Raw genomic sequence first — 27,274 nt, 5'->3', positions numbered from 1 at the left:
TGCCCGCTCCCCATGTCAGTGCTTCTGTTCCCCCACTTCCCTTCATGCCTACCCTGGGTGAATGTCCCCATTTTATGGTCTGGACAAAAGATAATCTCCTGATCCGTTTATGTAATTTTCCTTCTACTTTTACCAGAAGAACTTTTCTGACTCATCTGGATCCATGTGGTTTTTCTTTTGGGGGTTCAAGTGTGTCTTTTAAGTGGGAAAAGGGGAGGAAGCTTGAGGAACAGAGACCTTGCTAGACAAGGGCTTGGGCTGGGAGAAGTAGCCTTACTTGATGTGGCCAAGTAGCTGGTTCTGGCAGTGCCCCTCAGAGACTGGCACACAGAGTGCAAGGAATAAAGAGAAGCCTAGTCACAAGCCTCTACCTGTACTCACGTGTTTGTGGCCATCAGACGATTGTGCAGAGCGATGGCTAGGATGTAAAGACACCATGAAGCAACATGGCAGATGTGGCAAAACTAGGCTGATGCAAACTTGTGTGTTCTTCAGTCATAACCCCAGCTGGGAGAGAGAGAGAAAGAGAGAGAGAGAGAGAGAGAGAGAGAGAGAGAGAGAGAGAGAGAGAGAGAGAGAGAGAGTGTGTGTGTGTGTGTGTTCGTATGCGTACATGCATGGTGAAGGGTTCTAGGGCTGGGTTGGAATGCCATTGCTTCAGCGCTTGGCAGGCAGCTTTGCATATTGTGGGCGGCATAAGTGGGGCTTCCTGCTGCGTGGCCATGCAGGTAAGTCAATGCGTACTTGTTCAGGCCCTCAAATGAGTCTTTGTTGAATGTGACAGCCTGCATAGGCAGTGTAGATATTTACACTGTGGTGGGGGAAAATACGACCTCTGTGAAGTTTGTTGAGGTGGAACTAAGAGATGGCTTATTGAGATTTTGGTGGTCATGACACCCTTACCATCTAGCCCACTCCCCCATCATGGAGAAGTATCAGCAGGGCGCACTCAGCCTCTTTCCCCATCAGACAGAGGAACCTGGGGCAGGTTCATCGTGCACCATTATTCTCCACTGTCATCCTTTCTCCTCGTCCTCTGGTCATTTTATCAGTGCCTGTGTTCAAAAGAGAGAGTCCAGAGTAGCCAGATTTTTGCTTGACTCTAACTGTATACAGCTGAAGGTGGCTGCAATGGTGAGGCCAGGGTGCAGGGTTAGGAGACACTGCTGGCCTCGAGAAGTCTTAGAAGGATTTGGAGTGGAGGCATAACCTGATCTTTCCAAAAGATACGCGGACCGTGGTGGATGCATCATGGAGAATGAAAGGAAATGAGGAACAGGCGGTGTCTGAGGACCAGCTAGGAGATTGTCAGTGACATAGGCCAAGGATAGAAGTGGCCTTGACAAGGGCAGCTGCCCCTGGGAGGATTCAGGGGATAGGAAGAGCTGCTGCTGCCAGCTTTGGGAACTGGCTGGATATGTAGTATTGGAGGGGAGTGAGGTGGGAAGAAGAGTTTTGGTCTGGGTAGTGATGGAACTGTTTTCTGACATAGGAAACTGGCCATCAGAAGCAGACGTGGGGAATGTGGGATGCTTTGCAGGGACAGGTGACAGGGCGGGGGGGGGTGGTCATCTAGAGGACAGTGGGATATGGGATATGTGACTTTGGGCCAGAGAGCAGATGGAGCCATAATGCTCAAGGAAGTTCGTGGTGTAGGAAGTAGGAAGGTAAGTAGACGGTGTGTTGTGAGAAAGAGGGCTCGGACAGGGCCAGGGCCAGAGAAGGAGATAGTGGACAGTAGGGGGTGCGATGACCTGAGGGACTTCTGACTGCCACCTTGCTCCCTGTTGAAGCTAAGAGGGAAGGAGCTGGAGAGAGGTCAGAGGTAAACAGAAAAGGTCTTCAGGGCCCAAGTGCAATGGCAAGCTGCCAGGGTCGACAAGCTGCCGGGGTCAGCAGGCCCCTTGGAACTGGTTAGGAGACCACAATAGAATTGGTAGAGAATGGATTTTCACTAGGCAGGTGGGAAGGAAAAATGAGCATTGGGGAGTTGACAGTGTTTGTTCTGGGCAGATCCTGAGGTGTGCATGCGTGCGCACATGCGTGCATGCATGCATACATATATATGTCTGTGTGTTGTTGTGTCTGTGAGTGACTGATCCCATACTAGAGAGAGAGGAGGTGTGTGGTTCAAGACCACAGGGTGGAGACACGAGGAGGGTCTGTCTGAGGAAGGACAACTGAGTGCTACAGCGTCTGGAATTTTTGGCAAATTTCTCCAAGTAGACGAATATTAGTTCAAAGGAAGAAACGTTCTTTTCTAGTCACAGGGTGGCTTTGTGACTACCAGCTGGATTTCCTGGATGCAAACACTGGGTGTTTGAGAAGGACCCTACAGGTCTCAATGCAGAATTGTTGATTGTGTATGTGTCTACCATCCCCCAAGGCACTTGGACCCTACAAAACTAGTCATTGAGGGACCTCCTCAGGGTCCCACCCTGCTTCTGCCTCTCCCCCAACACCACAGGTGGCCTGCTGGCCTCTCTCTGAACCTTCAGGAACTCCCTTTGTTGAGCTGGCTTGAAGACCTTTTCTGTGTAAAGCCATAACCCACTTTGGAGAAACATCAATCAGTGTGTTAGATAAAGGTGAATACTGTTTGCTCTTTTCTAATTCTAATATGCCCATGTTGAAATCACACAGGAATTCACCTTCAGGACTGAAGCTAAGGAGTCTCTGCTCTCCCTGCTGAATCTCCTGTAGCCCTTGCCACCTTCCAATTTGGCCAGTTGACTTGATTATTTATTGGTTCAGACATTCAGTCATTTTACAAATATTTGAGTAATCTACCTCATGCTAGACAGTGGGAATGCAAGAAGGAAAACACACAGCCTGTGGGGAGTGGGTGCCCATATGCTGTTTTGCTTCTACCCAATTCAGGTTTGAAACAGCCCCTGCTTGTCTTTTACGATGTCCGTGTTGCTCTTTCTGTCTGTTCACCACTGTTTTCTTAGCTTTTGAGCATTTGACTTGTCTCCAGGTTTTGCTGTTATAAATACTGCTGCGATGAACGTTTTGTTCAAGCTATTTTTTGCTTGGAGGTTATTTGCTTGGGGCATATTCCCCAGAGTGGGACTGTAGGGTCAGAGGTTGGTGACAGTTATCTGCCTTGTTTGGTATTTCCAGATTTTTTCCATGAAGGCCTTCAGCAATATTAGAGCACATTCCTATTTTCCTGTAGCTCCATGCTCAACTGACATTGTTGTATTTGCTCGTCAAGTCTGAACAAGGAAGAATTCATCATGTTATATTAGCAACAGGTGGACCCCACATTGCAGAGACAAAAACTAATGGAAATGATCTGTCCTTATTCAGTCTGCTCACATAGCACCTGCAGTGGAGTGTCCATAGTAGTTCAGGCCAGCTGCTTCAGAATCCCCTGCCCTGCCCCACAATGCTACTGGAGGCCTTCTCAGAGAAAGGTGGGGGCTTCCCACTTGGGTGTGGCCAGCACAGTGCTATGCAGCCCGGCTCAGCGATGGGACTTGGTGACAAGCCTGCCTTACCACACCTCCTCCTCCTGGCTGTACTGTCACAGCTTCTTTACAGCATGGGTGGGATTCTCAGTCCTTAATTACTTTAGGTAATAGATTGTAAAAACCACCTGGGTCTTTTGTTTCTAGATTACATTGTATTGTGCAAAGATTTAGAGAATTACATGTTTGGTATACACCTACACATTTCTCTGGCATCATTTATTTCTGCTCATACCACAAAGTTATGCTTTTTTTTTTTATAAAACCAGAAAATAAGCTGTTTCCTTTGAGTTGCTTAAAGTAGATTTTATTTGGTACTTGTGGCACTTGAAATTCATGGAACTATGTACTGTCAAGTAATTTTAAACCAAGGTCCTTGATCCTTGACAATTCTGTTTGTTCTATAGTACAGTACTTCTGGTTAGTGCAGTACTATTCTTGGTAAGAAACAGTAAGACTGGAAAGAAACTTCCAGGGCTAAGGGTGAAGATGAAGGCAGATGATGGCGGGCACCAGTAGGCTCTCACGCCTGTAATCCTAGGTACTCGGGAAGCTGAGATCCAGAGAATCACAGTTCAAAGCCAGCTAGAGTAAAAACATCCATTTCCAAAATGACCAGCTACAAACCAGGGTAAAGTATGGCACAAGTTGGTAGAGCAGTCAATCTGAGTGAGAACTTAAGTACTTAATGAAAGCCCCAAATTGAACCAAAAACAAAACAGGAAAAGAAGTCATCAAGTCAATTCTAAATTCCTCAGGAAAGCAGAAGACCCAGAGTAGTTACCATGGTGTTGAAATGCCAGAACAAGATCAGAAGTGTCATAGTTTCTCATGGCAGAATCTCTAAAAACCCGCAGGGCTCAGGGCTGCAGGCTCTGTGTTCTAGAAAGCATGGGGACCAGTCAAGGGCACACAAGTAAAACGTTTAGACAAGAGTGCTGAGCTAATCCAGTACTTGTTTCAGTGAGTGCTGGGACACTGCACATCTACCTGTGAAGGAATGACTGTGGCATGTCTGCTCACAGCACCCGCAGAACTTAGCCCCAGATGGACAAGAGGCCTAAATGTAAGAGCTAAACCTCTAGAAGTCTTAGAAGGAAATATGAACATAAACTTTGTAACCTTAGAGAAAGCAATGTTTTCTTAGTTATGATATCAAAACACACAAAAGGAAAACATAGGTTAATTGGACTTCATAAGAATGAAGAGCCTTTTTTTTTTTTTGGTCCGTTGTGGGGGTTTAATTCTGGGCCTGGGCACTGTCCCTGAGGTCTTCAGCTCAAGGCTACCTCCCTACCCCTTGAGCCACAGTGCTTCTTCCGGTTTTCTGGTGGTTAATTGGGGGTAAGAATCTCACGGACTTTCGTGCCCAGACTGGCTTTGAACCACAATCCTCAAATCTCAGCCTCCTGAGTAGCTAGGATTATAGGCATGAGCCATTGCGCCTGGCTTCAAAAATGAGGAGCTTTTGAGCTTCCCTGGATACTGTGATGGGTGGAGGAAAACATTTCCAAGCCATTTATTTCACCAAGGACTCACACTTGGGATATATTGAGAATCACATTGTTGGTGGTGCTGCAGTGAGGTTCCTGCCTACCAAGCACGAGTCCCTGACCTCAGACTTCTTCATGTCTGTGCACAGCATTTCATTCTTTCTGAGCCCCTAGATGGTAACTGCAGGAGGCAGGGAGGGCCGTGCAGCTGAGAGGAAGCAACAGGAGCAGGGGGCCCAGGCAGTGCGGTGGTTGCTCTGGCCATGCTTCTCAGGGTGCTGTGTCCCCTTTCCTGGCCTGTTCCCACGTCCTAGCGGGCCTGATGCCTGTGAGGCTGGCCTTCTGCCCTCCTTGCTTCTACCCTGGTAGGAAGAAGAGTGGACACGAGTGGAAATAAATGTCTGCCTCACCACAGGCTCGCCCACATTCTCGGCTGCAAAGCCCCTCTTGATGTGCCGAGATTCAGGGGGGAAGGTGACATGGCTGACTACCTGACAATGGAGTCTGTTGTGCCTTGCTTTGCTTTGATTGTACAGAGTAGAAGATTCTATTTTTGGAGTAAAATGATTGTCCTAATTACTGAGCATTGAAGGGGTTGGCCTTTTTAAGCACACATCTGCTTTCCGTTTAGTTTGCGTTTTTCTTCTCTTATGGCTGACTAGGTAATGGTGCTGGCAGGAGGTGGGAAGCCCAAGGCAAGCCTCATGCCACAAGCTCTCCTGGAGTTCCGCAGGCGGCACTGGGGCAGTGGGTGAGGGAGAAGCTCCAGCGGAACGGAGCTAGTGACTGTCCGGTGCCAAGGCGCGTCCTGCTGCAGGTGGTCAGGGGCCTGGCATCCTGCACTAGGTGCACTGCAATCTCTTGTACCTGGAACAGAGCCAGTGCCCAGGATACATTAATTAGTGTTCCTGTGATAGATGGCGAATGGCAAGGACAATGACCTTCTATTCACCTTGGCACTGAGCCGGGCAGGGTAGGGCACAGCTGAACAAATCTCTCCCGTTTGCAGAAGTGGAGACTTGAGGCTGGTGGGGAAGTGACTTCTGTCAACCTCTCTTACTTAGGAGGCTTGAAAGACCAGAGTAAGCCCTGAGATCCAGGTCCTCTTGGTCCTTTTCTCACACTGTAGGCTCTAGTCCCACACAACCTTGAAAGCAAAAGTAGTTTTGTATTTCTCATGAAAGCACTGCTGGGGGCTCATACCCCTTCCTCTGCTGGGCCCCTGCCACCAGGAGCTGTGAAGGGCATCCTGGCTACAGGCTTTGTTCAGTTATGCCTATTCAAATGAACCACCTCAAATAATTTTTCTTTCATTGTTCCACTTTTCTTGTATGTTTTCTTATTACATTCTCATCTTAATATCCGTTCCATAAATACGTCATTGTTGCTCTTTTTAAAGTAACTCTAATTTTAAATTTGTGGACCATTGACTCATTGCTTAGGTTGAAGAAGTCTTCAGTGTGAATCTCCACAGGCCCATGGTGCTTACAAGCCACAGGCTTAAAAAACACTGCTGTAAACCTGATCGAGACAGATTGCTAGCTGACATGTTTCCAGTACACAAGAAAAACGTATTTTGTGGGCCAGGAGCACAGCCTATTGGTAGAGTGCTCACCTGGCATGTACAAAGCCCTGGGTTCGATTCCTCAGTACCACATACACAGAAAAAGCCAGAAGTGGTGCTGTGGCTCAAGTGGCAGAGTGCTAGCCTTGAGCAAAAAGTGTCCTAGGGCAATGATCAGGTCCTGAGTTCAAGTCACAGACTGGCAAAAAAAGAAGAAAGAAAAGTGCATTTTGTGGACATGGCTGATTACATACTTTGAACTCCTTCCCTTCACAGTGACATCCTGTGGGCTGACAGCTAGGGCCCTCTGGCTTTGTAGTACTTCTTCAAGATTTGAGGCAGTCTGTGTGTGCGTGCACACACACACACACCCTCTGCCTGTGTGCATGCATGCACTAGTACTAAAGCTTAAACTCAGAGCCTCAGCTTTTACTTGGCTTTGTTGCTCAAGGCTGGCACTCTACCACTTGAGTCATACCTCTAACTTCTGGGTTTTATTAGTTAAGTGGGAATAAGAGTCTCTTGGATTTGTCTGCCTGGCTGGCTATGAACTATGTCCTCAGATCTCAACATCCTTGGTGGGTAGGCTTATAGGCATGCCCCACCAGTATCTAGCTAAGTCAATCATTGTTCTAGAGTACACCTATTTTCTTTGTGATGTTAGGACATAAGGACAACAGGGGCAAAACCATTATTTTAAGGATGACTACAACCCAAATCTAGTACTTTTGTTGTTGTTATTGCCAGTCCTGGACTTGAGCTCAGGGCTTGAGCATTATCCTTGGACTTTTTCAAGGCTAGAGTTCTACCATTTAAGCCACAGCACCACTTCTGGCTTTTTCTGTGTATATAGTACTGAGGAATCGAACCTGGACCTTCATGCTTGCCAAACATCTGGCCCGAGTCTAGTACACTTTGTTGTTTGGACTTGGGGCCTGATGCTATCCTTGAGTTTTTTCACTGAAAGCTAGTGTTCTACCACCCTTAGCCACAGCTCTACTACTGTTTTCTTTGCTGGTTAATTGGATATGAGAGTCTCAGGGACTTTCCTGCCAGAACTGGCTTCAAACTTTGATCCTCAGATTTCAATTTTCTGAGTAGCTAGGATTACAGACGTGAGCTCCTGGCTCCTGGCCACGTACTGTAATCTGACCTCTGTGTCTTCTTGAGACCAGGAAACAATTTTGGATCGGGAGCTCTAGAGTAGTGTAAATGATTTCCAGAGATCTTCCTCAAAGACCTTGCCTCGGCTGCTTGTTTGTCTCAGAAAGACTCCCTTCCATTTAGTTGGCATTGACTCTTAGGATTGGCAGCAAAGTGAGCTTGTGCATGCATGAGTCGGGCAGGTGAGCTGAGTGGTGACAGGTGACCTCTGGTCTCAAGGGGGAAGACTGAAGCCTTCTGGAAGCAGAAGTCCAGGACTATTTAGACCAAGCTGGTAGTTAGGCCCCAAGGGCTTCATGTCTGTGTGGCTGGTCACCAAGGAGGCTGGATTTTCCCTGCTTTTCAACCACTGGGGACAGCTTTTGAGGGGAGAGGAGCAGTGGGGACTTGTGATAGGGACTTGGGTTGTTGGAAGTGTTGTGGACTGGTGTGTGGACCTCGCTGCTCCTTGTGTGGGCTTCTGAGGACCGGAGCCTGTGTATACCCAGTGCACAGAGATGCTGAGAACAGGTTTGGGAATAATTAAGCAAGGAGGTTCTAAGCAAGAGGTCAGGCGTGGACCTTGATGGGGAGATAGCAGCTGCAAGAATAAGATTATTTTGTTTTACATTCGTGGATTGCCTTACTGACTCTCCTGCCGCTGGTCCTCTTGGGAATCTACCGCACTGGCCGTGCTGCTCTTCCACAGACACGTTAGGAAGGCCTCCCGTGTCTTGGCGTAGCTCATTTTGTACTAGAGGCCTACATGGCTTCTACCTTCCCGTGTTGTCTCAGACGTTGTTGCTTCTTCTTCAAGACTTGCATCAGTCGTTCTGTTTGAAAAAGCACAGCTTTCTTTCTGCCTGCTGACCGTTACTCCCTTCTTCATCCTCTTCCCTTCCTTCCTTCCTTCCTTCCTTCCTTCCTTCCTTCCTTCCTTCCTTTTTTTTTTTTTTTTTTTGTGGGCCATGGGGCCTGAATTCGGCCTGGGCGCTGTCCCTGAGCGATTCAGCTCAAGGTTACCACCCTACCCTTGAGCCAAGCCCACTTCTGTTTTCTAGAAGTTAATTGGAGATAAGAGTCTCAGATCCTTTTGTGCCTGGGCTGGCTTTGAACCTTGATCCTCAGATCTCAGCCTCCTGAGTAGCTAGGATGACAGACCTGAGCCACTGTGCCTGGCTTTCCCTTCCATTCTTAAGCTACCACCTGCCCTGTGATTTATTTTCCCTGCCAATCCCCTGTAGTAGAGTACAACTTCTATAAGGTTTTTCTGTTTGTATGTGCTGTATCCCATGAGATTCCCCCACACCAGACTATATTACATGTCTGCTTGGCCAATCAAGGGGAGGGTGGTGGTGCAAAGAGTACAAAATCAGCAGCACACTGGTAGCCAGTGTATCAAATGGGTGCATACTAGTTTAACGAAAGTATTTAAAAACCTTCCCTCATTTTTTGTTTTGACACAAAGATTCTTATTATATATTTTCACTTAAAACCCCAAAGCAGTCCATCCTTTTCCCATCCATGTGTTAAAACAAAAAAAAAATGAGGAATGGTATAGTCTAAGTAGGACTGAAAGGTCATCTGCGTAGTGAAGAAACCCAAAGCCCAAGGAGGTTTGTGCCAAGTTTAAGGTCAGTGTGCTTCCTCTCGTTAAATCTTTCCCAGAGCCTGGGAAGACAGCCATCACCTGAGGCCATTCCTCTGCATTCTCAGTGGCATGTCCACTTCTAGGTGGACCTGAACTTCTCTGCCACAAGACTGAAGTGATGGCATTTCACCAGGTCATGTGGCTAATAAGACTCAGTATCTGCTATCCACTTGTCGCCCTTGGTCTCGGGGTGCTGTGAATGCAGAAGTCCTTTCTCAGCCCTTCTGTGAGGGTTTGCATGTTTTCACAATGTTTCAGGTCCAGCTCTTGTGTTGTTCCTGGGTCTGTTCTGCCAGCTGCGGCTGCTGCTTCCTCTTCCTCTTCCCTCTCCCCCTCCTCCTCCTCCTCTTTCTTCAGTCTGTGATAGGACTCAAACTCAGTGTCTTCTGCACATGGGCTGGTGCAGTGCCACCTGAGCCATGCCTCCAACCCCCAAAGACATCCCCCTTACCTGCTTGGCCTCCTCAGAGCTGGTGCTTGTTCTGTTGGTTTTGGTGGCATTTTCATCATCACTAAATGAAACCTCAATGGTTATGGGACCTAGAAGTTGAATTTCAGCTCGAGAAGATTAGAAGCATAGTCCTTGCAGGGTCAGTTTTCAGGGGCCACCAATGTACAGCTACTTAATTGAAACCATTCACCAAGCTGCAGTAAAGCTTGCCGACGAACATATGCTGTCCTGGTGTTCTGACTCTGGACAAGAATGTGAGACACAGCATGTCCATTACTGGTTTGTATGTGGGGAGAGAGGAGCTAGGGACAAGTTAGGGCAGGGAGAAGGGGGACAAGTAGGAGGCAGAGCTCCTGGAGGGAACAATGTGGCCAGAGGCTCTTGAGTTGAGGTTTCCTTAGGAATCCATGCTAGCTCTGCTCTTCTTCCACCAGCTGTCCAGAGCCCCTGGTATAGAGGTGCCAGGACAGGCATCTACAGGGTAGCCAGGTGACTTGGCTTTCCCAGGGCCTGCCATCCTGATTGAGAAAGTAATGGTTGGCCAAGTAATATCCCCATGGAGGAATTATAATGAGATAGGGGTCACTGGGATGTTCGAGGAGGAGGGAGCATTCAAACCAGGCCTTGCGGGCACGGAGGGGTTGACCAGGAAGGAATCTCAGACAGTGTTCCGTACCCTTTTCAGGGAGGCTGAGGCCTCTAGGCAGGTAGGACTGCCGAAGGGTCTGTGTTCAGCTGGCACACTAAAAGGGGTGCATGTGACTAAGGACATGCAGTGGAGATGAGGCCCGAGGTTGGAATTTGCACTGTGTACAAGCCAAGGGGAGGGGAGTGGCAGAGAAAACGTGTGCAGCTTTCTGTTCCTGAGAGCAAGTGCGCCGTCCTTCTTCAGCATTCTCTGCCTTCTGAACACCAAGTCTGGAGCACGCGGGGGCCTTGCTTACACTTTTTGGATTTAATTTGGTGTTATACACTTGATCTTAGCCAGAAGGCTGAGAAGTGGCAGTCTGGCATCTTTATAGCCCCAGTGCTCTTTGCATGAATGTACATTTCTGTACTTCCAATTCTAAAACAGATAAGGTCTTATTCATCTGACATAATTAGGGAAAAAAATTCAAAGCTTCTTTTTACTCTCCATCTCACATTTCTCCAGCGGGAAAAAGCCTGGAAGACAAGTGTGTTAAAGAACTGGCTGTCCTCTAACTATGGAGGAGAACAGTGAGTCATTGTAGCCTTTGCTGGTATTTTCGTATCCGGTTTATTTTTAAACAGTTCTGTGTAACCAGAGGGGAATTTCTTCCCTTCCGTGGTTTCTGTTACCATGGCTCCATAATATTTCCTCAAATCTGCTTGTTCATACTTTCACACACTTCAGCATCATCCATGTAATTCCTTACATGTAAAATCTCTTACTCATTTCATCTCCCGCTGTGATAGCCATTTTCTGCAGAGTGGGAAGAGTTCACTGTTCCAGCTGCCTGCAGATGTTGGGAAGAAAAGGCTTGTTCACTGGGCTTGCCCTGGGGTCTGAGTGGGCACTGGACCACCGCAGCCCAGCGCCCCTGGCGGATAGCATCGGCGGACACCTGAAGTGCTGGTGTTGTGACGCTTGTTCCTGACAGCTGGCAGACATTTGACCCTTGGAATCCTATGCACAACTGTTGTTCGGTTCTCTTGGTCTTAGTTGCCATTTATTTTTGGACTTGACTGAGGCATCCACTTTGGGGAGGGCCTTTGTTTGAAGAATCTGCAGTCTAACGGTGAACCGTGCTGGTCCTAGTAATCTCTGCCCTCCCTCCCAGAGAGGGGGCTTCTTTCCTGCATTTCAGTGCTCTGAGAAATGTGTATTTCCTCCTCTTCTTCTTCCTCCTCCTCCTCCTCCTCCTCTTCCTCCTCCTCATTTGTTTGTTTGTCTTTTAGGTCCAAGACTGGGACCTAGTGCTTTTGCTTATTGGCTAGCACTCTACCAACTAACCCAAGCCTCCACTCCCTTGACTGATTCTTTTTTTTTTAATTTTTTTTATTGTAATTAATAAAAGGGTTACATGATATTTGCCAGATAGAAGGTGCATTAATTCACATACATTGATACCCTTTCACATGTCTTGGTACCCATTTCCCTCCCCCCCTTGACTGATTCTTTAAAGGGGATCAGAAAATAAGTTTTGCTCTCAGCTTAAGAAACATTTATGGTTAAGAAATGTTCTTTCCTGTGTAATTCAAGAGATGTCAGTATATATAGCTTTTGTGAATGAAATTAAGGGCAGTTTATTATTGTAAAGATCTTATCTGGTATTCTTTTCTGAAGCTAGCATTTCTCTCTGCTACCACTTTAGCTGAAAAGATCTCATCATGTATCTGTTTAAACAAAAGTTAGGTGGGACCGACCTATTGTATAGCACTTATGTAATTTCCTTTCTAGAAGGGAAGGCAGACTGTACACAGATACTCAGATGGTGATGTGTGCTTCGAAGTATAGAAAGAGCTAAGAGCATGTAGCAATCAGAGCTGGTAGTGGTGGGAGGTGATGCAAGACTAACGAGGACGGAAAACACGCAGGACTTTTCTGAGGAATGGCCCAACTGGTGTGAAGGAGTGGGCCACCACTTATCTCAAGCAGAGGAATGCCACAATTTAAAGGGAATAGCATATGCAAAGGCCCTGAGGCAGAGCAAGCTTAATACACTCAAGAAGCAGCAAGTGGATCATTATGTTGAAACAAAGCTGGCACAGCAGATGAGGGAAAATGGAGAGAACAGGTAAGGGGAGGATGGGATAAGAAGGAAGGAAAAAGGGAAGAAGAAAGGAAGGGAGGGAGGAAAGAAGGAAGGAGAGTGGGAGAAAGAGAAGTGATGATATGATTTGAATATTAAAAGGTAACCCCAAGAATAGAAGGTAGAAGTGAGGATATTTTTTTCTGTTTTACCCAACTTTTTTTTGTGGGGGGGAGAGGGGGTGGGTGGGTCATGGGGCTTGAACTTGGTCTGGTCACTGTCCCTGCGCTCCTCAGCTCCAGGCTATTGCTTTACCCCTGGGCCTGGGTGTTGTCCCTGAGCTCTTCTGCTCAAGGCTACCACCCTACCTTTGAGCCAAACCCCACTTCCCATTTTCTAGAGGTTAATTAGAGATAAGGTGCTTTTGTGCCCAGGCTGGCTTTGAACCTTGATCCTCAGGTCTCAGCCTCCTGAGTAGCTAGGATGACAGGCGTGAGCCACTGCCTGGCTCCAACATTGAGATTCTTAAGGAAACATTAAATGCATGCTTTCACTTAGCTTTGAAAATGTAGTTTTCAACACCACTTATCTGTTGGGAACTGAGATGGTATGAGGTTTCCTGGGGCATCTTTGTTAACGTTGTGTAAGTGCATAGACTGTACTCATTAACAATTATACCAACACGCTGCCTGCACCACCCTGGTCATTCACAGTGCATTAGTGCTCTGTAAAGTAGTTCTCAGCCGAGCCAGCAGCCGGAAGACCACAAAGCATGAGAAAGTCCTCAAGTTTACACTACACGAGGGTTTCTGTGCAGAAGGGTGCAGTTCCTCCTCCCCTCTTCAATGCCCCTGTCTCAGGGCAGGCGGCTGGTAAGCCCCTATGTCTGGGGAGTCCCCTCCAGCTGCTGCTGTGATCCTGTTTGCCACTCCCTCCCTGGCACGCTACGTAAGGCTTCCGCTGGCCTCCGCTGTGTGGACCCCTGGGTGGGAAGCCCTGTCAGTGCTCAGGCTAGGGAGGATTCACTTAAGAAGGCCCTGCCCTGCCCCCTGGGTCCTGTGCTCTGCATGAAGAGACGCCCCACAGAGTGGCATCCCCAGCCATCCTAAGGGAGGGAGGCAGGGTTAGTTTGTTTTCTGGAGGAGGGAAATAGGCTCAGAGGGGCCAAGGCCCCAACCCCTGGTTATCTGGCTGGTGTGTGGCAGGACCCATGGTGGACCATTTTTCTTCATTCTCCTGCCCACACACATTCCAGGTGCTGAGCCCAGCCTGGCATGGCTATGAGTGTGGCAGGTGTGGCTTCCCCAGGCTACCCAAGCAGGAGGCTTCCCAAATAGGACACCTGGCAGGCGTTCGGTGAACGTAGATGAGTGAATGAATGCAGGCGGGCCCGGTGGCATCCGTGGGAGTCCAGCCTCTGAGGCTGGCCCAGGGCGTGGGAGTCCAGCTAGCATCCTGCCTCCATTAGCACCCCATCTTGCCCCTGACTGGGGCCTTGTTTATGCCTGTACCTCTCCCAGGAGGCAACAGGGCCTGGGTTTGAATCCTAGCTTCAGCGAGTACTTGGCTGTGTGACCTAAGCAAGGGAAGTGAGCACTCTTACGTTGTTTCTTCATCACCCGTGAGAATGATAACAGTATTTGCCACACAGGGCAGCTAAATAAATAGCTCCTGATGGGTGCTTAGTAACTATTGACTTAGTAACTATTTCTGATCTCTGGCAAGGACAAGAACGGCCTCTCACTCCAGCTCTAAGGACATTCTTGAATCTCTGCCACTCAGCATGGTGAGTTCTTGGTAAATGTTGGACAGAGGAAGGAGAGGTGTCTAAGCGGGAGCCTAGGGATGAGACTGCATGGCCTTGCCCAGAGGAGGGCCCAGACATACGGATGCTCACGTGGCACTTCACTTGCTAGCCCCTGGACAGCGGATGCCGGCCTTGGTAGGGCCATCAGAGGGATGTGGTTTGGAACTTCGGTCAGCTTTCTCTATTGCCATCCTCTAACCTTTCTTCCCTGCCGCCCTGGATGTGTTTCCTTGTTCCACACTCAACTTTTCCTAAAATATTCTCAGACTCACCTTGTAAAGCACCTAGCAACTCAACGTCTGTGCTGTGGACAGGTAGTGACTCCTTTACAGACTCCCAAAGACAGGGGAAGGTCATGGGGCTTAAACTCTGGCCTGGGCGCTGTCCCTGAGCTTTTCAGCTCAAGGCTATCCTTGAGCCTTACTCTTGAGCCATAGCCCTACTTCCCATTTTCTAGTGATTAATTGGAAATGAGTCTCTCGGGGCTTTGTATTGCCCGGGCTGGCTTTGAACCACAATCCTCAGATCTCAGCCTCCTGAATAGCTAGGATTACAGGTATGAGCCACCATGCCTGGCAAGACAGGAACACTTCTTTGTCAAGTTGCACTGGGTAGCCTTCTGTCCTGTGCCTCTCTAGGTGTTATCTTGTCCATTTGTGGGTATGCATCCTGCCCTTTCAATGTCAGATCGAACACACCTTTTCAGTGATCTCTGAGAGGGTTGCCAGCTCTTTTTAGTATGTATGAGCCAGATAGCCCAATGAAGGACAAGAGTGGAAACCTGGTGTGACCTTTCCCAGCCCTGTGTCTGAGTTTGGATGATCTAAGCCTCTGCTGTCTGTTCGTGAAGACCTGGCACCTTAAAGTGGGGGACTACAGTGTGACGTTCTGTAGCCAGTGAAAACCACAGGAAGATGATGTGAACACAGGGAGAAATGCTTATTATGTATTGCAGGATGATTTGTTGGTTGTGATTCAAATGAAGTCAGGCCATAGATGGCAGAAGAAAGGGCTGAGTAATGAGAATGGAGGGCCGTGGCACACAGCCCGGTGATGAGGCGCCTTCTCTGGGCCTGACAGCTCTGTGGAAGCTGAATGCACATTTGGACTTCGATCTGTCATGGGCTTGGTGTCAGGCTCACAACAGACACATCTGACGGGGGTGGTGGGGAGGGACCACTGTCACTGAGTGACAGGCATCAGTGGCTCATGCCTGCAGTCCAGCCTACTCAAGCGGCTGATACCTGATGTTGCTGTTTGAAGTCGGCTCAGGTAGTAGAGCACTAGCCTTGAGTAAGAAAGTTAAGGGAGAATGTCCATGTTCTGCATTCAAACCTCAGTATGCGACCAAAAAAAAAAGAAAAAGGTTCTTTCCTTAACCATCTCCTAGATAATATTTTTTTCTGAAGAAAGGGGAGGGCTATTCTACCATGTTGAGTAAAATAAAATAACAGGTGTTTTCTCTCCTGCTTTTTTTAACTGGGGCACTTAAGGATCGAAAACTCATTTGTTTCCAAGGAAATGGTTCCGGCCCTAGTGGACTTCCTGAAGCACCCCCTTTCTGCCTCTTACCAACTTGTCTGTAGTTTCCTGTGGATAGCAAACTATACCCCAAGGTATTTTGTAATCCTTGGTCAGCCTAACCTGGTTTTCAGGTGCTGATTTTCAATTGATGGTTTCCAGGGCAACCACAAGCCAAAAGATACCGACTGTTCTTCAATGTCTGAAGAAAGACTAGAAAGTAGGCTCCACCCTGAGTGCCTAGGAGGGGCTGGACTGGCCAGGCCCTGGTACCCTGCGTGGCCCTCCCCTTTGAAACCCTGCCTCTCGAAATATACACAGTTTCTCGTTGTTGCATGAAGTGCACTACACAGTGTTCCAGAGAGATAAGTCACTTCATTTGCTGATCTCTTATCTCTCCCTTTGAGGAATGTTCACTTTCCAGATGAAATCATTGGAAACAAAATAGGTTGTGCCAGATACTTGAGTTATTAAAACAAGGATTCTTATTTTGCCAGTGGTGCAGAGTACATTAGCTCAGACCTTGCCCTTGAGCCCCCAGTGTGTCGAGGCTTGTTGTTTAGAGGCAGGGGAGACTCCACGAGGCTGTGTCCTTGTTTTTTTGTTTGTTTTTGTCAGTTATGGGGCTTGAACTCTGGGCCTGGGCACTGTCCCTGAGCTTTTCAGCTCAAGGCTACTGCGCTCCCACTTGAACCACAGCACCACTTCTTGTTTTCTGGTGGTTAATTAGAGATAAGAGTCTCACAGACTTCGGTGCCTGGGCTGGTTTTGAACTGCAGTCCTCAGATCTCAGTCTCCAGAGTAGCTAGGATGATAGGCGTGAGCCACTGTCACCCAGCTTGTATCCTTGTTTTATGTAGCACACCTTTTTTTTTTTTTTGGAATGGATTAGAGAGGTGGAGTAAGCTAGAGGCACTTATATAATGTATATCTTCTGTTTCTTTGATAGCTGTTAGCAGGCTTGAAGGGGAAGGAGGACGTTGTGCCAGCATTCAGCCAGGGTCAAGGGAACCCTTAGCCAACTCTTAACCTCTATGGCTTTGCACATTACTAAAGCAATTGCGTTGAGTTTGGCATGGACATTCATCTGTGGCAGAAGTCCTCAGAATCACAGATCTGGATCTGCTAGCCATGTTTGTCATCTGCCTACTAAAGCATGGTGCCGCCACACCCAGAAATCAAATAGCTAGAATTAGATGCGCCTCACCATACCTGGCTGATTGATTGAGATGGCCCAGCTGGTAAGAGGAAACTTCAACGTTTAAAACCTTTTAAAGGAATAAAGGTGAATATGACCCCAATAAAAGGAAAGAATTTCCTAAGCAGGATGTACAAATACCAACTATAAAGCAAATATCAGTCATTGAGACCATATGAAAATTAGTATCTGTGCAACAAATACTAAGGCAGAGAAGAAAGGCGCAGCCTAACACACATGGTTCACACCAGACATCATTGAGGAAGGTACAGTGAGTGACTGCCCAGCCCATCTGCAAGGCCAAGGTCAGCAGGCTATCCATGGGGACAGCAACAGTAGCTCGTATGCTCAGCACATCGAAGTAGGCCTTTAGTTTTTTATCATTCTCATATCATAGAAGATCGGAGCTCAGCACCTGTGGTTCTGATCAGTAGCGATGAACATGGCTGCTGCCAGCCTTTATTCACCTCTTGTCTCCTCCACTGGGACAAACTCCCTGCCCTTTCAGTGCCTCTAGCAAGGCACAGGATGAGTTTCTTCCCCACACTGTTATGAAATGCAGCATCCATGTGCAGAAGTACTGTGGCCTCTGTGGGCAGCAGGTGGGGAATCGGGTGGTTTGGTGGAAGAGTCCCTGCAGGGATAAGCTCTTGCCTCCATGTTTCTCACTACCTTTGGGTAGCTGACTGAATGCAGACAGTAAGAGCAGCGGCTACTCCTTTGGAAGTATGATTATATATATGCCACGTGACTCTTACTCATCACTGCCAGTCACAGAGCCCTCGTGCTGACTCCTGGGACTGCTGCCCTGGTGTTCTGTACATCAGTGATGGTGAAGTCAGAGGGGTGCCTGGGAAGTCCTTGAGGGGGGACCTCAGGAGTAGACTCTGCAGAGCGGGTGGGGAGAGGTGCACCCCATGGCAGTGCTTTGGAGCTGAGCAGGAGGAAAGGAGCCAGTATGGGTCCTCACCCAGCTCTGCACCCTGTGGCCCCTGCTGGGCAGCTCCATTGTGTCAAATGCTGGCCACTGTGCTGACCTGCTTGGCAGCTGCCACGTGGTGGGCTGTTTGATACATCCTGGGCAAAACTAATCTTTTGATGTCTGGACCCTGGCCGTGGAGCATGCACCATCAAGCTGCCCCCACACAGGACAGGGCCCACCCTCCCACTGCTGCTCCAGGAACCTCCAGGGAGCCTGCTGGTGGCTTGACTGGGCTACTTTGGGAGGAACCTGAGCCTAAAGACCAGGTGTGTATTCCTGTGGGGCTTGAAGCAAAGACAACTGCTCTGGTAGGGGACTTTCCACTGTTATAGACATGGGTAGGTGACAACAGGGCCATGTCTGGTAACCCAGGCCAGGTGGCCTAGTGACAGCATGCTGCCCTGTACCCAGCCCCAGGCACGTGTGTCTTCTCTTGGGTTCTCGTCTCTGTGAGAGCCTGTTGTAGAGAGGGTGTGGCCCCAGCTATGCCCTCTTTCCCCTTCTGCCTGCGTGGTTTGGGGCTTTAAGTACCAGGTCCATTTCTGTTTCATATGCTGGCCATGAAGTCCTACAGTCTACAACTTAACCCTTGTTAGCCCTGCCCTGTAGTCAGCAGTTAGCTGTTAGGATGCTGATTTATCTATATTTGGAATCATTTTTGGAAACTATCTTGGTGTAATAGCACATTGCCTTAGTAAACAGAGTGCCCAGTGCCAGCCTCCACTGTTCATTATGCAGGCAGGTAATTTAACCTTCTGAAGCATCCATTTTCTCTGCTGCAAAATAGAACAAAAACTAACAGTAATGCTAATCACTGCATAATGATAATGGCAGTAATGATTACATTTGTATTTACTTTGCGTTTTGCATTTACTATGGGCCAGTCTTTGTGTGGATTAGACTCACAGCACTTCTGTGATGTCAATTCCATCATTCCCACAGAGAACATCAGGACTTTAGGCTCAGGCCAGTCTCAAAGTCTCACACCTTGTAGGGGCCCTATTGTCCATCTGCTCCATCTCCTTTCCTCCCATTGCTAAGCTGTGGATGGATGTCGTGGGAATACAGGATAAGGTGGAGGAGGATGGAGCTGGCGTCTGTTTACGATGGTGGTGGGGGCCTTCACGGAACATTTTTCCCAGAAATGGTAGGTTTGTCTTTCTAGCTGCTGCACACAGATGGTATACTTGGCTGACACTCAGAGCTTCAGTGACTAAACTGGGTCTGTCAAAGATCATGGGTGAAGCTGCTGATTGTGGAGAGGTGAGCCTGTTACCTCGCCATCAGAAGCCTGTGGCAGAAGGACCTTAAGTTTAAGGCCAACCCGGATTAGATAGTCTCAAAAAAATGAAAGATGGGGGCTGGGAGGGTGGCCTAGTGGTAGAGTGCAGGCCCAGCATGCACAAAGACCGGGGTTTGCTTCCTCTATACCACACACATAGAAAAAAGGCAGAAGTGGTGCTGTGGCTCAAGTGGTAGAGCACTAACCTTGAGGAAAGCCCAAGGCCAGTGCTCAGGCCCTGAGTTCAAGCCCCAGAACTGGCAAAAAAAAAAAAAAAAAAAAAAAAAGGAAAGAAAAAGGATGAGAGTTCCCGGAGTTCCCTGGGACTGTACTAGGAACTCTCGAGAATGGGGTCAGATATGGAGGGTGGGGCTATGTTTCCTCCCCGGCCTCATCCTGCCCCTGGTGTGCACATTCCGCTGACATGGTCTCTGGCTCTGTCCCTTTCCCTAAGGGTCCCTAAGGAGATTGGTGAAGTTACTAATTGGATCATGTAAGGTTTCTTTGAGCTCTTTGGGAAGGTGTTAAGGTTCCCTTGTTACTGCGGAACACACATGGCAGTTCCCAGGGTGTGATGACTTCCTTCTCCCGAAAGACAGCACGGATGGGACCTCTTCCTCCCACCGGTGGCTTGCTTCTTACCTCAGGAGTGTACAAACCACAGCCATGTGTGTTTTTCTTTTCTAGGTGTGACTGTGGGCTTGAGCATCTGAAGCGGACTCTTGAACTCCTCACCCTGTGCAGAAATGTCTGTCACGTACGATGATTCAGTGGGAGTGGAAGTGTCCAGCGACAGCTTCTGGGAGGTAATGCTTCCTGCTCTGAATGGAGAGCCTGGCTGGTGGTGCTACAGCCTTTGTGTTTGGTGGAAATGGGAATGAGAGGCGCATTCAAGGCAGGCATTTGCTGTCAAATCTAGACCGAACAGTCTCTCTGTAAAGAGCAGAGCTCACCTTGCTGGGAAGTCTGATGTAATGAGCTCAGGGATGTTTTCGTGCAAATACTGGGGCTTGAACTCAGAGCCTTGCACTCTTGTTAGCCTTTTCACTCATAACTGGAACAACTCCACTTTCAGCTTTTTGCTGGTTAATTGGAGATCAGAGTCTCTTGGATTTCTAGGCTAACTCTGAACTTAAATTCTCACATTGTAGTCCCCTGAGCAGGTGGGATGATGGGCATGAACTACTAGCACCCGGCTGCAGTGCCTTTTCTTATGCCTAGCCACTCTGTGGGACTGCAGTTAAGTCCTAGGCTCAACTTGAGGAGGCCAAAATTTACTCTGAGCATTGTCTAGAAACACAGATGTCCGTGGTACTGTGGTACGTGGATGCTGCACAGTGCACACAAGCCAGGGTCTGAATGAACTGCCCTTGAACTTGGTGGATCATATGCCTGCAGGTCTGTGCGCCAAGGCTCCATTCCTGATTCTGATTGATTCTTTTTTTTCCCCATATATTTTTTATTGTAATTAATAGAAGGGTTACATTACATTCACCAGATAGAAGGTGCATTACTTCACAAACATTGATACCCTTTCTCATGTCATGGTCCCCATTTCCCTCCCCTCCCCCCCCATCTTCATTTCCCCCCTTCCTTATCCAATTTCCTGATTGATTCTTTAAGGGGTTGGTTTTAGTCTGGAGATCATTCTCCTCACATCCGTTCCCTGTCTACTGGCTAAAGGAAAGTCAGTTAAAAGTTTTACATTAACTGATTGTTTGCAGTTCTGGAAATTGAACCTCGGGCTTGTAAAGCATGCTAAGCTAGTGATTTACCACTGAGCCTTTAACTCCAGCCTAAAAGGTCTTTTTTTTTTTTAAACTTAGCACCTGAATATTGTCCCTGATATTTTTCACTCAAGACTAGTGTTCAGCCACTTGAGTAATAGCTCCACTTCCAGAGTTTTTTGCTGGTTAATTAGAGATGAAAGGTTTTCAGACTTTCCTGCCTAGGCTGGCTCTGAACTGTGAGCTGCAGATCTCAGCCTTCTGAGTAGTTAGGATTATAGGCATGAGCCACTGGTGCCATACCAGAAAGTCCACGTCTGCTCTGTTATTCTCCACAGCATAATCCCTGGAGCTTTCTTGCAGTTGTGGAATTGTAGACGCGTTACAACACTGAAGTTGGAAAGCTATGATTTGGTTCCAGCCATGCTACCACTAGCTGTGACCCTGAGCAAGTTGCTCAACTCATCTGAGCCTCAGTGTCTATTTAGGGAAGATTAATGGCCAGATGTGATGAAGGCAGGGCCCGGCGTCCTGGAGATTGCTGGAGACTAGCTTCATAAAACAAACCTACCTGGGTAATGCTACCTGAGAACAAATGCCATCTGCTGCTACGTTTAATGGAAACAGTGATCAAAATAGCTGTCTTTAGAGGACCAGGAGTTTGGCCTAGTGGTGGAGTGCTTGCCTAGCATGCACAAAGACTGGGATTCGATTCCTCGGTACCACATACATAGCAAAAAGCCAGAAGTGGTGCTGAGGCTAAAGTGGTAGAGCTCTAGCCTTGAGAAAGTCCAAGGACAGTGATCAGGCCCTGAGCTCAAGCCCAGGACTGGCAAAAAAACAAAAACAACCCCCAAAAACCTAACTTTGGGGCTGGGAACACTTTTCAGATACTTAGAGGATTCCAGCTTGATTAACATTTTTCTTCGCCATATTTCCACTGAGGAGGTTATGATTTACTCCAAGCTAAACACCTTTCTATTTTTAAAAAGCATGTGCTCATCTGGATGCAGTGGTTCATGCCTGTAGTCCCAGCACTGGGGAAGCTGAAGAAGGAGGGTCATTCAGAACTGGGAGAACCTATCTCCAAAACCACCCAGAAGGGGAGAGCGTGTATTGTTGAGTGGCTACGGTGTGTTGCTGGGCCCTGTGGAGGGCAGCCCCTCTTGCTGTGCCTGTACCTGCAGAGGCCCATGCAACCACAGGGCCGGCAGGAGCTGTCTGTCCTTTCTGGCTGGCAGCAGCCTTCTTATGAGTGGGAGGTGGGGGGACAGGTCAGAGTACAAATGTCAGTGACAAGGGACACATCTGCCCTGGAAACATTTCAAGGATGAGAGTCAGCCATGCAGCCAGCCACCTGGCAGTGGGGCACCGCCAGATGCGCTCTGATGGCACAGTGGGAGAATGGGACAAAGCCAGAAGCTGCGTTAGCACCGAAACTTGAAAGGCATCATTTGGAGTTCAGAACCTCTCTGCTATTCCACTGTGGGTGCAGCAGGTACACCAAGGGGCGGTGCGGGCAGCTGCAGAACTGTGTTGAAGCGGAGCCCTCGCCGTGTCACCATGGCCTGTGTGTGGCTGTGGGTACGTTTCCAGTTTTCTTTGCTCCAGTTCCTATCTGCACTGGAGGTGATGATGTACACACCTGTCAGCAGTGGTGCAGCGCCACATCGTCCCTCTGACGTGAGAGCTGGAGGAACCACACACATCCACAGCCTGTTCCTGCAGTGGCTTTGGCAGTGGTGTTTTAATGACTGATTTGGGAGCTGGAAAAATTTAGCAGCGAAACATAGTGTTATTCCAAAAGTGTTCGGCTCCTCATTTAACAAAAAAAAAAAATGTAGGTGAAGGCCAGCAAACTTCAGTGTTATTAAATGAAGTGGCTGTAATGGCTGCAGTCATTACCCGAGCGCTCGAGCTTCCCATTCAGTTCTTGGCTGTAGGGCTGTCAGTAGATGAGTATATTCCTTTTGCCTGAAGAGTAAATGCTGAGACAGGCTCTGCTCTTCTGTGACGCTGTCCCAGAAGTGGCTCTTCATCTTGGTCGTATCAGCGGTGCCCTCGTCCTCTGCCTTGGCAGGTGTTGGCTGAGGAGCAGGGGCCAGCCCCACGTGGCTCTGAGTGACTGAGGTGCTTGCTGTCAGCATGGCTCTTCAGACACCCATAGGCTCCTCCTGCTCATGGGAAGCCTTGTCTCCAGTGGGAAAACCTTTTATGCTTAATTTCTTCCTCCCCATCATTAGGGAATTACTAAGAAGGTCGCCCTGGTGCAGGAGGGACAGGGCTCTGACCTTTTGGAGCCTGTAGCTGTAATAGTTAGAGGAAAAGTCTAGCGAGATCATCCTGCCAAGTGCAGAGCCCCCGCCCCTCAGACTCCCAACCCTCCTGGGACATCACAGTCTTGGGGAGAAGCCCTGGAGATGGCTGAAGGCTTTGTAGACTGCAGGTGGATCCATGAGGTCCTCCTGCTGCTTTGTGCTCTTGTTATTCTTTTTTGGTAATGTTGCTTACTTCCAATTCCTTGAGAGGCCAAGGAGTTGGCATCTGGCAGTGAACTCAGTTATCGGGAGGGCCGCTGTGACTACTGCTCTAAGAGCCTGACCAACCAAAGACCTGGACTTGTTCCACTGTCCATGATTCTGAGCTCCCAGCAACTCCATGTGAAATGGCCCTGGGAAGACATTGTGGAGTAACCCTGGCTGTGGCCAGCCTGAAGAACGGGGGAAATAAAAGCACCGCTGTCCCACTACTTTAATACGGTTTGGCCTCACAAGGTAACCGGATGGGATGAGCTGCTGCGGGAGACTTCACAGAGGGTGGCATTGGCCTAGCCCGTGCATGGCAGGCCATGAACTTCCTCCAGCCTCATCTGAGGCCCTTCACTCTCACTGGGCCAGTGGCTTGCCCTAAGACCCATAGCAGAGTGCGTTCACCAGGACCTACCCAGTGCTTCCCATGGTCTTTGGTTGTCAGCAGCGCCAAGGGGCCAGATGCCCCGAACTTGAGAGTCACAATTGTCTCCCTTTGGAATCTACTCCTGGTGTCAGTGGACACCCAGCTCAGTTGGAGACCTTGAACTGTGAAGGGCCTTTAGAGGTGATCCTGTTCTCTCTGAGCAGAGCCGAAAAAATGGGTAGGAGGAGGTATGGTCTTGTCGAGTGACAGTTAAGAGCATGGCTGGTGGGGAAGGAGCCAGCTGGCCTGCAAGTGCATGGCTCCCCTGTGCACTGGGCTCTCATGCACGCAGCTGTGACCCCCTGTGAAGGAACTGAAACACAGAGATTCATACAAGGTCACATACTTCAGGGCGGGCTGCCAGAGCGCTCCGCTTGTGGACTGAGGTGGAAGGAGGGAAGAAGGCTTTGGTAGAGAGAGTCAGGGGGCCCCAGGAACAGCTCATTTGGGGCCTTGGGGCATTCTTGTGGGTTTAATCCTAGCACTGCCCCAAACCCAGTCTCATCTCTTCACCATCTGTGGCCAGTGTTTAAGGAATGTCAACGGCTCACATTTCATCTTGCCATCTAAGCCCGCTGAGAAGGTGCCGAAGCTTCTTGGCATCCTTTATTAGGCTGGGGTCAGACATTTGCTCTTGTGTGCATAGATGAGCCAAAGGGCCATTGCCGGGGCTGGGCCTTCAAATGGCTAACTTGCCATAGCTGGCCTGCCCTGAATCTTCCTTGCTAGGCTAGAGAAGACAAGTTCATGCTCAAACCTTCATGGTTCCATGTCAACGGGCACAGTCACTCTGAGGATCAAATCAGGCCATTTAAGTGGTCCTAGTCATGAGGAGATCTGGGGTTCTTGGGTGAGAATTAGGGGTGAGGAGCGGGGCCTCTTCTGCTGTGTCGTCTCAGGTTTCAGCCCAGGGCGGCCATGCCATGGAGGCAGCTGACCACAGGAACACAGATGGCCACACCCCTTCACACCCATTTCCCTTATCACCACAGTGGGTTCACGGATGGCTTGCATGGCATAGATGATGTGGGATGACACAGGTAGCGCTGTCAGCTCCCCACCCAGCAGAGCACAGCCAGGCTCCATTGTGATGTGATAGGTGATGACAGAATGATGTGCCTATTGTCAGAAGGCTTGCAGTCCAGCAGAGACAGGAAGCTGGGCTTTGAGAGAAACTGACCATGGGCACAGTGTTCGCAAGGGCCTGCGTGTCCCCCAGCTGCAGCAGCCAGCAGGAGCTGGAGACAGGCAGGGGGACTGGCCCCAGCTGCTTAAGTGCAGGCGATGCAAGTGTGCGCCTGTGGTGGTCTGGCCAGAATGCGCTCTGCCAGGGAAGCCTTCGAGGGGAAGACTGGCCTGGCCATGCCTTGAGGAAGGTAGAACGGGACAGGAAGCAGGAGGGATTTTATTTAGTCCAGCACAAATTCAGAGTTGTCATAGGGCATGTGTGTGCTTCATGACGAATTACTCCCCTGGCATCAGATAGCTCACGGTCCACTGTTCCACCAGCGCATACTGTAAGGACAGCACCCACCATGTACCCAGGTTTGTGTTGGCCAGTCGATAGGTATGAAGAGCTGCCCAATCTCACTGTCCTTCCACACCCCTTCCCTCACCCCACTCCCCTCAGCTCCTTGAAGCCCTGCCTTTCCCAAGTTGATGTCTAGGACTTGCTGTAAATTCTAAGCTTATGTCCATTGCTGATGGTATCAAGGTCTGGACTTTAGGCCCCACTCTTTGCTTTTTGTTGTTTTGTTGTTGTTTTTCATTCAAAAATTTTTTTTTCTCCCTCCAGTCCTGGGGTTTTTAACTCAGGGCCTGAGCACTGTCCTTGGGCTTTCCTCAAGGCTACAGCTCTACCACTTGAGCCACAGCACCACTTCCAGCTTTTTCTATGTATGTGGTACTGAGGAATCGAACCCTGGTCTTCGTGCATGCTAGGCAAACACTGTACCACTAGGCCAAACTTCTGGCCCCTCAACAAATACTTATTAAGGATTACCAACATATTAGGCACTATATTAAATACTGGATCTGCGAGTATTGTGTGGAATTCTCTGCCTTTATCATATAGTTCCTTTTCCTACTGGAAGAGACAAAAACAGATAAATGTAATAAATAAGTAAATTTTGTAAGGCTAGTGGGCCATCCTGTGAAGGACAGTGCCCATGACTGACCTCTGAACGTATGGAAGGAGGGATGGCTGGCTTAGGTGACAGGGTATTTGGACTGAGGCCAAAGGACAACTAGGAGTCCACTGTGTAAGAGTGAGGAGAAGTGCCTTCACCCAAGGCAAGAGCGGTATATGCAAAGGTCCTGAGGGAAGAAAGAGAAGTGATAAGCCTCAGGAATTGAGAAAAGGCCCCTGCAGCTGGAAGGTCTTTGATGAGGGGAAGACAGGTATGGAGATGGAGCATAACAAGCTCTATAGCAAGGGATGGCTTTTCTTTTTCTTTTGTCTTTTTTTTTTTTTTTTTGGTGGGTTATGAGGCTTGAACTCTAGGCCTGGGCACTGTCCCTGAGCTCTTCAGCTCTAGGCTACCGCCCTACCCTTGAGCCACTGCCCCACTTCCCATTTTCTAGTGATTAATTGGAGATAAGAGTTCCACTGTCTTTAGTGCTCAAGCTGGCTTTGAACCTCAATCCTTAGATCTCAGCCACCTGTGTAGCTAGGATTATAGATATGAGCTACTGCTCCTGGCTTCGGCTTTTCATTTTTTGAGTTAGGTTCTTGCAAAGTTTCCTTTTTGCCTGGGCTGGGCTTAAATGTTGACTCTTCTGATCACCACCTTTTCAGTAATTAGGATTACAGGCATGAATTACCTGACCTGCTCATGTTTTCTTATGTCAGGGCCTATGGAGGCCATGGAGAGAGAGCCATGAACAGAGGCACAAGTCTGCACGCTCTAGGGCACAGAGACTGGGGGTTGTTTGTGCTTGAGTGCTATGTGGGCTTTTGCTCAGGAGGTGGAAAGGCAAGACCTTTATCGCCTGCTAGTTTTAGTTTGGTTTCAGTAGAACTGAGGTTTTGAACTCTAACTAGGCAAGCTTCCTACCGCTGCACTTAATTCCATAAAGCTATGGCCCAGCATAGCTTCCAGCTGGCGGTTCTATTTAATAGAGGTCAGAACAGCAAGCATCACGAGGAGGCGGGCGGGGGGGGGGGGGCATCGTGGTGTACCCCTTCTCTCGGGTCTGTGCCTGGTGATCCCACCACAGCCTGTTCCCAGCTGTCACAGGGTCAGCACAGGCTGTCCTGTCACCTCCAGGACCACTGACAACCTTTGTGGAAGCCTGCTGCGGTGGATGC

The 27,274-nt window shown here is 48.8% G+C and overlaps 1 protein-coding gene across 6 annotated transcripts in view; it reads left to right on the top strand.

Moving 5' to 3' along the window:
- The window catches only part of Pacsin2 (protein kinase C and casein kinase substrate in neurons 2), a 94,724-nt gene that overhangs the window by 42,125 nt on the left and 25,325 nt on the right, over positions 1-27,274 (top strand). For 3 of the 6 annotated variants that reach the window (XM_090328857.1, XM_090328853.1, XM_090328855.1), the window contains exon 2: positions 19,970-20,088. In XM_090328857.1, the coding sequence (XP_090184983.1) occupies positions 20,029-20,088 (60 nt within the window). In that variant the 5' untranslated portion in view covers positions 19,970-20,028. Of the gene's footprint in view, positions 1-11,910; positions 12,538-19,969; positions 20,089-25,196; positions 25,341-25,372; positions 25,510-27,274 lie in introns of those variants that run through there. The other 3 variants (XM_090328854.1, XM_090328858.1, XM_090328856.1) reach the window with 3 other exon arrangements.

The sequence above is a fragment of the Megascapheus bottae genome, chromosome 2 (genome assembly GCF_031878675.1).
Source record: "Megascapheus bottae isolate mThoBot1 chromosome 2, mThoBot2.hap1, whole genome shotgun sequence".
Taxonomy (NCBI): Eukaryota; Metazoa; Chordata; class Mammalia; order Rodentia; family Geomyidae; genus Megascapheus; species Megascapheus bottae.
The sequence above is the reverse complement of the archived record's forward strand: the minus strand, read 5'-3'. Positions and strand labels throughout refer to the sequence as shown.